Here is a 12,496-nt window from a genome sequence, read left to right as displayed (position 1 = left end):
AGGATGAGAGGGGGGGAGGATGAGAGAGGGGAGGGGGGATGAGAGAGGGGAGGGGGAGGATGAGAGAGGGGGAGGGGGAGGGGAGTGAGTGAAAGGAGGATGAGAGAGGGGGGGGGGAGGGGGAGGGGGAGGGGAGGGGAGGGAGTCATGTGTTGTCGTCACTCAGTGTCTCACCTCCACCTGCAGCTCGTTCTGCCTAATTGGCTGCTGAGCTCCCTCTTTGTCTCTGGTGCCGAATTGTTGTACAAGATCTCCAGCTCCCAGAGATCTCCAGCTCCCAGAGATCTCCAGCCCACAGAGATCTCCAGCTCCCAGAGATCTCCAGCTCCCAGAGATCTCCAGCCCACAGAGATCTCCAGCTCCCAGAGATCTCCAGCTCCAGAGATCTCCAGCTCCCAGAGATCTCCAGCCCACAGAGATCTCCAGCCCCAGAGATCTCCAGCTCCCAGAGATCTCCAGCTCCCAGAGATCTCCAGCCCCAGAGATCTCAGTAAGTTGCCTTCTCGCTGTTTCCAGTTGTACTTTTTTTCCACGTTTTTTTCCATTTCTTGGTGATTTTCGTTCACTTTTAGAGTTTTTGTTGTTACTTGTTTGATCCTTCAATCTCAGAACTGTCTCTCTTTTCATTTTTGGCAATAAAGAACCTTTTGTTTTACACTCGGGTCCTGGCCTCCTTAACTCCCACCTAATTACATGTGTAAAAACACATGTAAACACGGGTAAAAACATGTGTAAACGTGTGTGAAAACACACGAGGGAGGGGAGAGAAAACACACGTTTACTTGTGTAAACATGTGTAAATGTGTTGTAAAAAACACGTTTACATGTGTAAAACCACGTGTAAACATGTGTAAAACACGTGTAAACATGTGTAAACATGACCGTGCTTTCTTCTGGTCCCCCAGTGATCTGCTGACATCATCTTTCTTTCATGTTTCTGATTTCTTCTTTGATCAGAGTCAAAACAATTTGCTAATTATGTTGTTGCTCAAGCTAAATGCTAAAGCTAGCCTGTACTGCACATCAGTGCTAAATATTCTAGCATGTTAGCATGGGCGGGCTAACACAACTGTTTTAATACCCGTGTCAAAGCGGGCGCTGTGTGGACGTCCTGTCTTCTCTTCCTGTCTTTTCATGGCGTCTTATATAAGCAGCAGCTCGTAGCGCTCGCGGTCTGCTCGCCACAAACATCTTTACAGCTCATGAATGCGCAGCACAAAGACGCCGGGACGCCGTCCTCTCCCCTTCTCTGTCCCCTTTGTGTCCAAGGGGACGAAGGCTCCGGCCCCGGGGCCACACTCTAGTTGTCCGGATATTTCTGCTGATGTAGACGGACAACACGCACACACACACACACGCACACAAACACACACACACACACACACACACGCACACACACGCACGCACACACACGCACGCACACACACACACACACGCACGCACACACACACACACCCTCTCTCCAGCAGAGGCGGGGCCCCTTGGCCCCCTCCCTGGGCCCCCTCCCTGGGGGGGCTTTTATCACTCCCCTCATCTGCTGCAGCTCCTGATCAGGACGCTGTGGCTCCGCCCCTGGATTAGCGCTCGCTCTGTCCTCAGACGCAGCGTGAATAATAACCCTGACTGGCCACTGGCAACGCTGCAATTTCACGCACTGGATACGACCGTCAGAGTTTTAAATATAAACTTTGGGATCGTTTCCATGACGACTGTAAACTGGGCAGAGTTGGTTTGTCATGTTGTCTGGTTGTCGTGTCCCAACATCAGTGTCCTTCCAGTCGGCCCATGATGTCATCAAGCCAGTTAATCCAGTCTGTTGGGCCACTGCCTCAGCAGAACCGGTCCAGCGGGTCCAGTGCATCTGGTACATGATGGTTGTTGGTGGAAGGGTAACCATGACAACAGGTAAGCAGTCACTGACCGTCTGCAGACCTTCACTGTCAAATCTGTTAGAGTTGTTGAAAGTGTTGTTTCCTGCTTCTCTTCTCACGTGTAAATATGAACTCTGTTCTCTAAAGGTTCCTGATGAGGAAGGTGGTCTCCTCATCCTCAGGTGCAGGTGCAGGTGCAGGTGCAGGTTCAGGTTCAGGTTCAGGTGCAGGTTCAGGTGCAGGTGCAGGTGCAGGTGCAGGTGCAGGTGCAGGTGCAGGTTCAGGTTCAGGTTCAGGTGCAGGTGCAGGTGCGGTGCCGGTGCAGGTGCAGGTGCAGGTGCAGGTGCAGGTGCAGGTGCAGGTGCAGGTGCAGGTGCAGGTGCAGGTGCAGGGCAGGTGCAGGTTCAGGTTCAGGTTCAGGTTCAGGTTCAGGTTCAGGTTGCAGGTGCAGGTGCAGGTTGCCGGTGCCGGTGCAGGTGCAGGTGCAGGTGCAGGTGCCGGTGCGGTGCCGGTGCCGGGTGCAGGTGCAGGTGCAGGTGCAGGGTGCAGGTGCAGGTTCAGGTGCAGGTGCAGGTGCAGGTGCAGTGCCGGTGCAGGTTCAGGTTCAGGTTCAGGTTCAGGTGCAGGTGCCGGTTCAGGTGCCGGTTCAGGTGCCGGTTCAGGTGCCGGTGCAGGTGCAGGTGCAGGTGCAGGTTCAGGTGCAGGTGCAGGTTCAGGTTCAGGTGCAGGTGCAGGTGCAGGTGCCGGTGCAGGTGCAGGTGCAGGTGCAGGTTCAGGTTCAGGTGCAGGTGCAGGTGCAGGTGCAGCTGTGCGTCTTCAGCAGTCTTGACATGTGGGAGCGCCTCAGTATTTGTGGTTGTACAGTAGCAGGAAACTGTCAGATTTGGTTCATGTGAGGGTGGGAGTGGCGCCGGGGGGGTGACAGTAGCCTGAGTCAGACCGTGAAACACCTGAGGGACATTCAGCTGAGTGGCGTGGAGGGCGAGCGAGCTCTGGAGGAACGGCGTTGTGAGTTTAAGAAGTCTTGACAGCAGATGCCTGCATGATAACGCGAACATGTGCGAGCGGAGCATCAAGGACGCCGCCGCTCACGTGTCTGGTAGAGTCACAGTTTCCTCCCGCAGATTAAAGCGGTGGCGGCAGAAAAGGCTCATGAAAGGACACACGGTGACCCCCCCCCCCACACACGGTGACCCCCCCCCCCACACGGTGACCCCCCACACACGGTGACCCCCCCCACACACACACACACAGTTAACCCCCCCCACAACACACACACACACACGGTGACCCCCCCCCCACACACACACACACACACGGTTAACCCCCACCCACACACGGTGCCCCCCCCCACACACACGGTGACCCCCCACACACACACACACACGGTGCCCCCCCCCACACACACACAGTGACCCCCCCACACACACACCACACGGTGACCCCCCCCACACGGTGACCACCCCCCACACACGGTGACCCCCCCCACACACACGGTGACCCCCCACACACCCACACACGGTGACCCCCCACACACACACACACACACGGTGACCCCCCCCACACGGTGACCCCCCACACACACACACATGGTGACCCCCCCCACACACAGTGACCCCCCCCCATTCACCCATCAAAATACAGTGTTTTCAATCAGATGTGTCAGTGTTGGAGCAGATGATGCTGGGGGGGGGCATCGTGATGCGTTCAGGTGCCAGCACTGACGGGAAAAAGGAGGTTTGTGTCCTGACAAACGTCTGAACCCGTCCAAGCGTGAAGCGCCTGTCAGTGTCACGATGGCAGCATTTGTATCTCTGTGAGGACCGGCCGTCACTCTGCATCACCTTCATCTGGAATCAGCTGCTGGAGGTTAAAGGTCATTTCAGCCAGGGAGGGGGGCACAGGAGGTTTGACCCACGGACGACAGCAGAGACGCAGGTGAAACACCAAAACACCAAATATGGACCAGATTATCTGTGGCTCGTCTGAGTCTCCTCAGTTTAACACGGTGATGAGACGCAGACGAGCAGATTATCAAGAGGATTATCAGCACACACACTCTCACACACACTCTCACACACTCTCACACACTCTCACACACTCTCTCTCTCACACACACACACTCTCACAGACTCTCTCTCTCCCACACACTCACACACACTCTCTCTCTCTCTCACACACACTCTCACACATTTTCTCTCTCTCTCTCACACACACTCTCACACACTCTCTCACACACTCTCTCTCCCACACACTCTCACACACTCTCTCTCTCTCCCACACACTCTCACACACTCTCACAGACTCTCTCTCTCCCACACACTCTCACACACTCTCTCTCTCTCCACACACACTCTCACAGACTCTCTCTCTCCCACACACTCTCACACATTTTCTCTCTCTCTCACACACTCTCTCACACTGTCTCTCTCTCCCACACACTCTCACAGACTCTCTCTCTCTCACACACACACACTCTCTCTCTCCCACACACTCACACACTCTCTCTCTCCCACACACTCACACACACTCTCTCTCCCACACACTCTCCACACACTTCTCTCTCTCTCTCTCTCACACACACTCGTTTCCAGCATTTATATTTGGTATCATGACACCTGGAATCAGGCAGAGGATGGAGAGAACAACAGCACCGAACTGAAAAATCCTGGAGGGACCGTGGGCCAATCACCAGCCTCCACTGATCACGAATCACACCTCCAGCTTCTACACACACACACACACACACACACACTCACAGACACGTACACACAGGTATGATGTATGAGATGGGTGATGGATGTTAGAATTGTTAACGACCCCCCCTGGAAAAAAACGGCACAAATTACATAATGACCCCTAAACCAGACGGAAGCTGCTGCAACTGTGTGTGTGTGTGTGTGTCTGTGTGTGTCTGTGTGTGTGTGTGTGTGATATTAAGCTTTTTCCTTTTATTTCAGATTGAATGCATGTGATTTATCCTCACACACACCAGACATAACCAAAATGGTTTCTGGTGATACCGACACACACACACACACACACACTCATATAAGGGCGCGCGCGCATGTTTGCATCAGTGGTTTCTCTGAAGCTGACCTCTTACTCGATGGCGCCACCTGGAGGTCACAATCCCCCTCCTGTCACATCGGATTTGATGATTTATTCCTTTTTATTCCACCTCTTCCTCTCCTCTTTCTCAGCACTTCACCGTTACCATGGTGACCCCTCAGGCTGTTGCCAGGGCTCGTCTCCGCAGTGATGTGATGGTTTGCTCTCACTTGAGGTAATTTCACCAGCAGCCACCGGGCGGCGCTGCTTGACAACCCTGAACGGACGTGCTCTTATTTTGTATTTTTACAGTGTTGAACTCTTGTTTAACTTCCGGTTGTGCTGTTAGAGGAAGATATTTGTTCTAACGCAGTTTTAAATGTTCTTTTTTCTGAGGCAACACTAAATAAACCATTTCATATTTACAGCTTTAAATCATTTTACTGAAAATAAAACCTTTTCTTTAATGTGTGCATGAAGATAACTGGTCACATGACCTCCCTGACAGTTGTGTTAGCATTAGCATTAGCAACCACATTAAGTTGAAGCATCAGTTTGATTAACGTGGCTGTTAGCAGTAGGCTAAAGCTAGTCGATCCGGAGGTGATGGTGGCTGTAGACATCAGCATCATTTCCATGAGCTGGACACTTGTTCCTTTCGTCTTTACTTTGTCTAATTCCCTGTTGTCACGGCGATTCAGCACCCGCTGCCAGGCCCCCGGCACTCGCCGCCTGTGTGAGCACATACGTAAGGACCCGACCGGAGACCCGGGACAAAAATAGGAGCTGTGAATAATTTGAGACGTCTTCAGGACAAAAGGACAGTTTGGATGTCTGACGAGGCGACGCGGCGCAACTTCCTGCTTCCTGCTGCAACGACCAGGGAAGTTTCCAGAAGGTCAGAGGAACCATCGCTGCTCCTGTGAATCTGTATCAGACACACACCACCCGTTGAACCGACCTTTGACCCGAAGCTGCTGTTGTTCCGGGCCGATGGCTCGACCCAACTCAAGACGGCGGCTGCACCAAACCGGCCAATCAGCTCACGGCTCAGCGGTCGTGGCTCCGCCTTTCAAAGGATCAATTGATCAACAGACTTCAGAACAACAGATCTACCAGGAGGCGGAGCTTGTCAGCCAAACATGACAGTAAAAGCACCACACACACACACACACACATACACACACACACACACACATGGTGATGATGATGATGGTGTGGTGGTGGTGATGGTGTGATGATGGTGGTGATGAGTGATGATGGTGATGATGTGATGATGATGGTGGGGTGGTGGTGGTGGTTGGTGGTGATGATGATGAGGGTGGTGATGATGGTGGTGGTGGTGATGGTGATGATGATGGTGGTGATGATGGTTGGTGGTGATGATGGTGGTGGGATGATGGTGATGAGTGATGATGTGGTGATGATGATGGTGGTGATGATGGTGGTGATGATTGGTGGTGATGATGGTGGTGATGATGATGGTGATGATGATGATGGTGGTGGTGATGATGGTGGTGGTGATGGTGGTGGTGATGGTGATGATGGTGGTGATGATGATTGGTGGTGATGGTGATGGTGATGATGATGGTGATGATGATGATGATGATGATGATGGTGGTGGTGATGATGGTGGTGATGATGATGGTGGTGGTGATGATGGTGATGGTGATGGTGGTGATGATGGTGATGATGATGATGATGGTGATGATGGTAGTGATGATGGTGGTGATGGTGGTGATGATGGTGGTGGTGATGATGATGGTGGTGATGATGGTGGTGGTGTGATGATGATGATGATGATGATGATGGCGGTGATGATGGTTGATGATGATGATGATGATGGTGATGGTGGTGATGATGATGATGATGATGGTGGTGGTGATGATGAAGGTGATGATGAAGGTGATGATGATGATGGTGTCAGAGGAAGAGCGCTCCATTCTTAATGTGGGAATTAGTTATAAGTTAGACAACTGTAGTTTTGTGTTTTACTTGAAAACTTCAGTCTGATTCAACAATCTGGTGAGCAGGTGGAACAAATGGGGGCGGAGCCAAACAAGTGTGTGTGTCTGAGTGTGTGTGTGTGTGTGTGTGTGTCTGAGTGTGTGTGTGCGTGTGTGTGAGAGTGTGTGTGTCTGAGCGTGTGTGTGCATGTGTGTGAGAGTGTATGTGTGTGGGTGTGTGTGTGTGTGTCTGAGTGTGTGTCTGAGTGTGTGTGTGAGTGTGTGTGCGTGTGTGTGAGTGTGTGTGTGTCTGAATGTGTGTGTGTGGGTGTGGAGGTGAGGTGTCTGCGCATGTGTGCTTCTGTGTGTGTGTGCATGTGAGTGCGTGCCCATGAGTGTGTGTGTGTGTTCTCAGCCTTCCTGAGCTGCTGTACAGTCATATTCTTAGAACAGTCAGAATAGAAGGTGTGACTCAGACTGCAGCTCAACAACACACACACCCACACACACACACACACACACAGACACACACACACACACACAGACACACACACACACACACACCCACACACACACACACACACACACACACTCAGTCTTCGACAAGTTTAGTCTTGTTTGACTTTTGTCAATTTTCATTTTTGACGTCAACTTTTATTTTCTTCTCAGTAAAAATATCAAATATTTCCAAATAAAGATTAGCAGGAATCAGCTCGTCAGCTAAATGAGCCCAGTTGTAGATCAAAGGATCAACGCTGAAAGAACAAAGGACGGATGGTTTTCAGATTTTATTGATCATTTTCATGAACTCAGAATGGAGACGAACGTTTCAGGTTACAAACGGACAGAAACTTAAATTCTATTTCACAGGAGGACGAAACCAGTTCGGGAGGACGAAACCAGTTCGGGAGGACGAAACCAGTTCGGGAGGACGAAACCAGTTCAGGAGGATGAAACCAGTTCGGGAGGACGAAACCAGTTCAGGAGGATGAAACCAGTTCAGGAGGATGAAACCAGTTCGGGAGGATGAAACCAGTTCGGGAGGATGAAACCAGTCTGGATGAGATGATGGAAGAAAACAAAGTGTCCCCAAACCAAAGACTCATGCAGACATTAAGACACTTCCTGTTTGGACTTGCCACCTTCATCCTCGTCATCTTCATCACGTTTTTTGAGGTTTCTGATTTTCTTTATTTTTTTCTTCGAAAAATATCTGGAGGCTTCAACAGGAAGAGCTCGTCACACTTTAGTTCTGTACAACTACAAAGTTCAGCCGTCACGTGTGAAGGTAAGACTCACGATCTCCTCTAACTTTAACCTAAATCTCAAAGTTGGTCCACGTATGAAAAATAAACTCTGAACAATGTTCCACAAGTCAAACATGTGACTGAACCTTCAGATCCTGATCAGCCACAACAGCCTCGCATCAGGGGGTGGAGAGTTTCTCTTTGATGATGTCACAGATCAAAGGTTTGTCTGATCTGTTCCAGATTGTGTCACTGATGGTTTCCTGTTGCATTTTGTCGTTGGACAGTTAATTTTGTATCTTAATCAACTAGTTGAGGTTAAATACCTGATGCATCACTAAAGCTCTTTATGTAGCTTAGCTAGCTAGTTGCTGCGTGTTGTGGAATTTTCAGATCTCTGTGCAGAGTTGTCATTAGCTAATCAGTGCTAGCTGTGTTAGCTGTCGGACCTTGAGGTCGGGGGGAAAACACACTTGGGCGCTTGTTCCTGCTGCATCTTTGGTGGCAGTAGAAGAAGCTGCAGTCGAGGCACTTCAGTTACTCTAAAACGAGACGGACTTCAAGGCACCAGAAGCTAATTCTAGATCAGATCCATGAAGTGTGTTCAGGAACTGCCCTTTTTTCTTTTACCCATAAACACAGACAGAACTACAACCGGGGACACAAACACAGGTGATGTCTTCATCATGCTCTTCATCATCAAGGACTGAATCTGTCCATAAATGAAAAATGGAATTTCTGAAGTCATTTTTAAATGTTCTATAAAAGCATCGTCTTCATCGCGCCACAACTGCAAGCATTTTAAAACTATCATGCACATCATGAGTTTAAACATCTGTTAGAATGAGGCTGTGGTGCTTTTATTTTGACATGCTCTTAAAGTTCCTCTTCCTTTTATCCACATTCAGCACAGAAAAGCAAAAAAAGAATGAAGCAGCGTTTAAGCGTGAGTCTGCGGGCGAGAAGATTCCGTAACTGAGACTGAGGTAACATTTGGAGCATGCCGATGAAAGACGGAAAAGTCTCCACATGCTTCAGCGTAAAGGAGCGTTGCATCATGGGAAACCTGCAGCAGCCATCCTCTTCAAGGCCCGACTCACCTCTCGGTCCTGATAAGGTGCCAAAAGATCCACCAAAGTCACCCAGCAACTACATCCAGCAGGTGAAAACAGAAGGTGGCCAGCAGGTGGCGACGCGTCCACAGATGAGCCTCGTTCCACCATCGCTGGCAGGACGTCGCGGCGGCGTGGAAGACAGTTGCAGTCGGACGCTTAGGTCCTCACCAACGTCACGATTCTCCCTTTTCCAACTGGAAGTTTCTTAGAAACTGAACGGACGCTAACTGATGGAGCCTCGTCCCAACACGGCGGAACGCGTCAACCCTCTGAACTCGGTGTGGGCGGAGACACACCGCTGGCCAATCACAGCTCCGGCTGGATGCTAGCGCTAGCGTCTCATCTCAGTCAGAAAATTCATTCTTTTTTCGGTTTTCGCAAAGATTTTAGACGTTACAGTAATAAAAATGTGGTGAAAACCAAATAAATCTGAACAAAGCTTTCGTTATTGTTAAAACCAAATCCAGCAGACAGAGCTGAAACATCCCATAGTTCCCCTCAGCGGCCTGATTCAGACTCTTAAGTTAAGTTAAGTTAACGCTTCACCAGTGAAATGGAGAAACCCGTCCTGGACCTTTGTACAATATTTACAGCGGCGGTGCCTTCAGGCGCCTCCTCACACGTCGGTCAGCAGCTTCACCTTATTGACGCAGTTCTGGCTCGGGCCCGTGCAGTTGGCCGTCCGCAGGTTCGCCTCCCGGAAGTTGTCGATGCTGTTGTTCATGTCCTCGTCGATCTCCATGTACTCTGACTTGCTGACCAGGGAGGAGCTCCGGCGGCTGGAGTTGCTGTCGGACGCCAGGTTCTGGTGGCTCACGTTGAGCAGCTGCGCCTGCTCCTCCCCGTCCGTCTCGCGGTGGTAGAAGTAGTTGAAGTTGGACACGATGACCGGAACCGGAAGCGCGATGGTCAGCACGCCGGCGATGGCGCACAGGGAGCCCACGATCTTCCCCCCGATGGTGACGGGGTACATGTCCCCGTAGCCCACCGTCGTCATGGAAACCACGGCCCACCAGAAGGCGTCGGGGATGCTGGTGAAGTATGAGTCCTTGTCTTCGGCCTCCGCGAAGTAGACGGCGCTGGAGAAGAGGATGACTCCGATGAAGAGGAAGAAGATGAGCAGGCCCAGCTCACGCATGCTGGCCTTGAGAGTCTGACCCAGGATCTGGAGCCCTTTGGAGTGTCTGGACAGCTTAAAGATCCGGAAGACCCGGACCAGACGGATGACCCGGAGGATGGCCAGAGACGTGGCCTGCTCGCCGCCCCCCTTCCCCTCTTTGTTGCCCTCGTCAGCAAGCTCCGTCCCAAGAGTGATGAAGTAGGGGATGATGGCCACGATGTCGATGGTGTTCATCATGTTCTTGAAGAACGCAGCTTTGCTGGGACACGCAAAGAAGCGAACTATCAGCTCGAAGGAGAACCAGATGATGCAGAGCGTCTCCACGATGAAGAACGGGTCCGTTAGGATGTTTGGTTTGTAATAAATGGTGGTGTTTCCTGTTGTCACATGAATGCGCTCGCTGAGGTCCTCCTTCAGCTCCGGTAACGTCTCCAAGCAGAAGATGACGATGGAAATGAGAATGACCATCACGGAGACGATGGCGATGCCCCGCGCCGGACCCGAACTCTCCGGATGCTCGAACAGAAGCCAGACTTGCCGCTGGAACTCGTTATCCGGCAGAGGTCGCTCCTCCTCTCGGATAAAGCCCTCGTCTTCACGGAATTTCTCCATGGCCTCCATGCCAAGTTCGTAGAACTTGATCTCCTCTGAGAACATGTCCAAAGGGACGTTGACTGGCCGCCTCAGCCGACCGCCGGACTGGTAGTAGTACAAGATGGCATCAAAGCTGGGCCGGTTCCGGTCAAAGAAGTACTCGTTCCGCAGCGGATCGAAATACCGCATCCTCTTCCTTGGGTTCCCAAGGAGGGTCTCCGGGAACTGGGCCAGGGTCTTCAGCTGGGTTTCAAAGCGCAGACCCGAGATGTTGATGACCACGCGCTCGCAGCAGTCGTGGTTGTCGTGTTCATCGTCGTCAGGCGGGTACAGATCCTGGTGGTGACCCGGCAGGGTGGAAGTCTCGTCCATGTTCTCTGTGGAGACCACGGTCATCCTTGACGGAGGAGGAGGAGCTACGGCGAAGAGCAGCGGGTCAGGGAAGGAGGAGCCTCTAACGAGGCCCAAAGATCAGCAGCACCATCATCATCCTCAGCACCATCATGACCACCTTCCTCTCAGCGTTGACCATCTTCACCTGCAGAGGAAGCACCGGCGCCGGCAGCAGCAGAACATCAGCTGCTTGTTGTTGATCGGACACACAAGCCAAGTTGTGAGGACCAGCAAAATGTCCTCACTTTGTTGGTAGAATGCGGATGTGGGCACTCAAACACGCACGCGCTTGCCTTTTCAATAACGTCCTATAGATGTTGCAGAAGTTCCATTCTCACCTGCTTCTGGACCAGAACCTCCGTGCGTCGCTTCACCGTCTGTGAAATATTGATGCAGGTTGTTGGTGAACCAACATCGTCCTGGTGTAGTTTTACAGCCGCGATCAGAAGAGCAGCGGGAGGAAGAGGAGGAAGAGGAGGAAGAGGAGGAAGAGGAGGAAGAGCTCCGCAGCGCGGAACCGGACCGCATCTATCACTGCAGCCGTCTGGAGGACAGGACGAGCGTTACTGAGGATCCGTGGTCCCACAGAGGCGGACTGGGAGGACTGGGAGGACTGGTGCGCCGCTGCAGCATCAACACAGCGTCTCTCCCTCTCTCTCCCTCCCTCTCTCCCTCTCCCTCTCTCTCCCTCTCTCTCTCTCTCCTGTTTTCTGCAGCAATCAGAATAAAATAATCATAAGCATAATTCGGAAGCGAAAGGTTTTAAAGGGAAAACGCGCGTTGCGGTCCCGCGCTCCGGGCGCACGAGCCACCGGATGTGTGTCCGGTCATTTGGAAGCAGATTGCAGAAGGAGTGAAGGAGGGAGGAGGGAGGGGGGGGGGGGCGACGCAATGCAGGCAGACCGTAAAACAGAAGCCAGTGAGAGTGAAGGTCAGCGGCTGTTTAAATAAAGCTCGGTTCAAAAACACACGTGAACCTCACGGTCAAACCAGTAACCCAAGCCAAACTCCCAGTTCACACTGTGGGAATCTGCGGACGCCTTCGCGTCACGAGCTGCCAGTGTTTGCGACAGTCGGGCCCGCGTGTTGGTGTAAATATCCCCGTGTTGCTATGGTAACAGGGTAACAGGCTGCTGAGGGTTTTTTCCATTTCTGTATT

General features: G+C 51.8%; 1 protein-coding gene and 2 long non-coding RNA genes across 3 annotated transcripts; 2 read left to right on the top strand and 1 right to left on the bottom strand.

The window, feature by feature from the left end:
• The first annotated feature begins 3,529 nt into the window (after positions 1–3,529).
• Positions 3,530–6,114, top strand: LOC130519082 (uncharacterized). Its single transcript, XR_008948223.1, has 3 exons — positions 3,530–3,809; positions 5,075–5,157; positions 5,624–6,114. It is a non-coding gene; the product is annotated as an uncharacterized LOC130519082 (long non-coding RNA).
• Positions 6,115–7,088: 974 nt separating this feature from the next.
• On the top strand, positions 7,089–9,668 carry LOC130519384 (uncharacterized). Its single transcript, XR_008948300.1, has 2 exons — positions 7,089–8,338; positions 9,024–9,668. It is a non-coding gene; the product is annotated as an uncharacterized LOC130519384 (long non-coding RNA).
• kcna1b (potassium voltage-gated channel, shaker-related subfamily, member 1b) lies at positions 7,642–12,206 on the bottom strand. The gene is made up of 2 exons (XM_057022746.1): positions 11,676–12,206; positions 7,642–11,482 (listed from the first exon to the last, which is right to left on the bottom strand). The coding sequence occupies exon 2, from the start codon at positions 11,338–11,340 to the stop codon at positions 9,847–9,849; it is 1,494 nt and encodes a 497-aa protein (XP_056878726.1). The 5' UTR covers positions 11,341–11,482; positions 11,676–12,206; the 3' UTR covers positions 7,642–9,846.
• Between the last annotated feature and the right edge of the window lie 290 nt (positions 12,207–12,496).

The sequence above is a fragment of the Takifugu flavidus genome, chromosome 22, assembly GCF_003711565.1.
Source record: "Takifugu flavidus isolate HTHZ2018 chromosome 22, ASM371156v2, whole genome shotgun sequence".
In the NCBI taxonomy this organism is placed as follows: Eukaryota; Metazoa; Chordata; class Actinopteri; order Tetraodontiformes; family Tetraodontidae; genus Takifugu; species Takifugu flavidus.
This window is presented reverse-complemented; position numbering and strand designations above follow the sequence as displayed.

Bases quoted from the DNA above. Each gene is read 5' to 3' on its own strand.
- kcna1b (XM_057022746.1), bottom strand. From the start codon at position 11,340: ATGACCGTGGTCTCCACAGAGAACATGGACGAGACTTCCACCCTGCCG.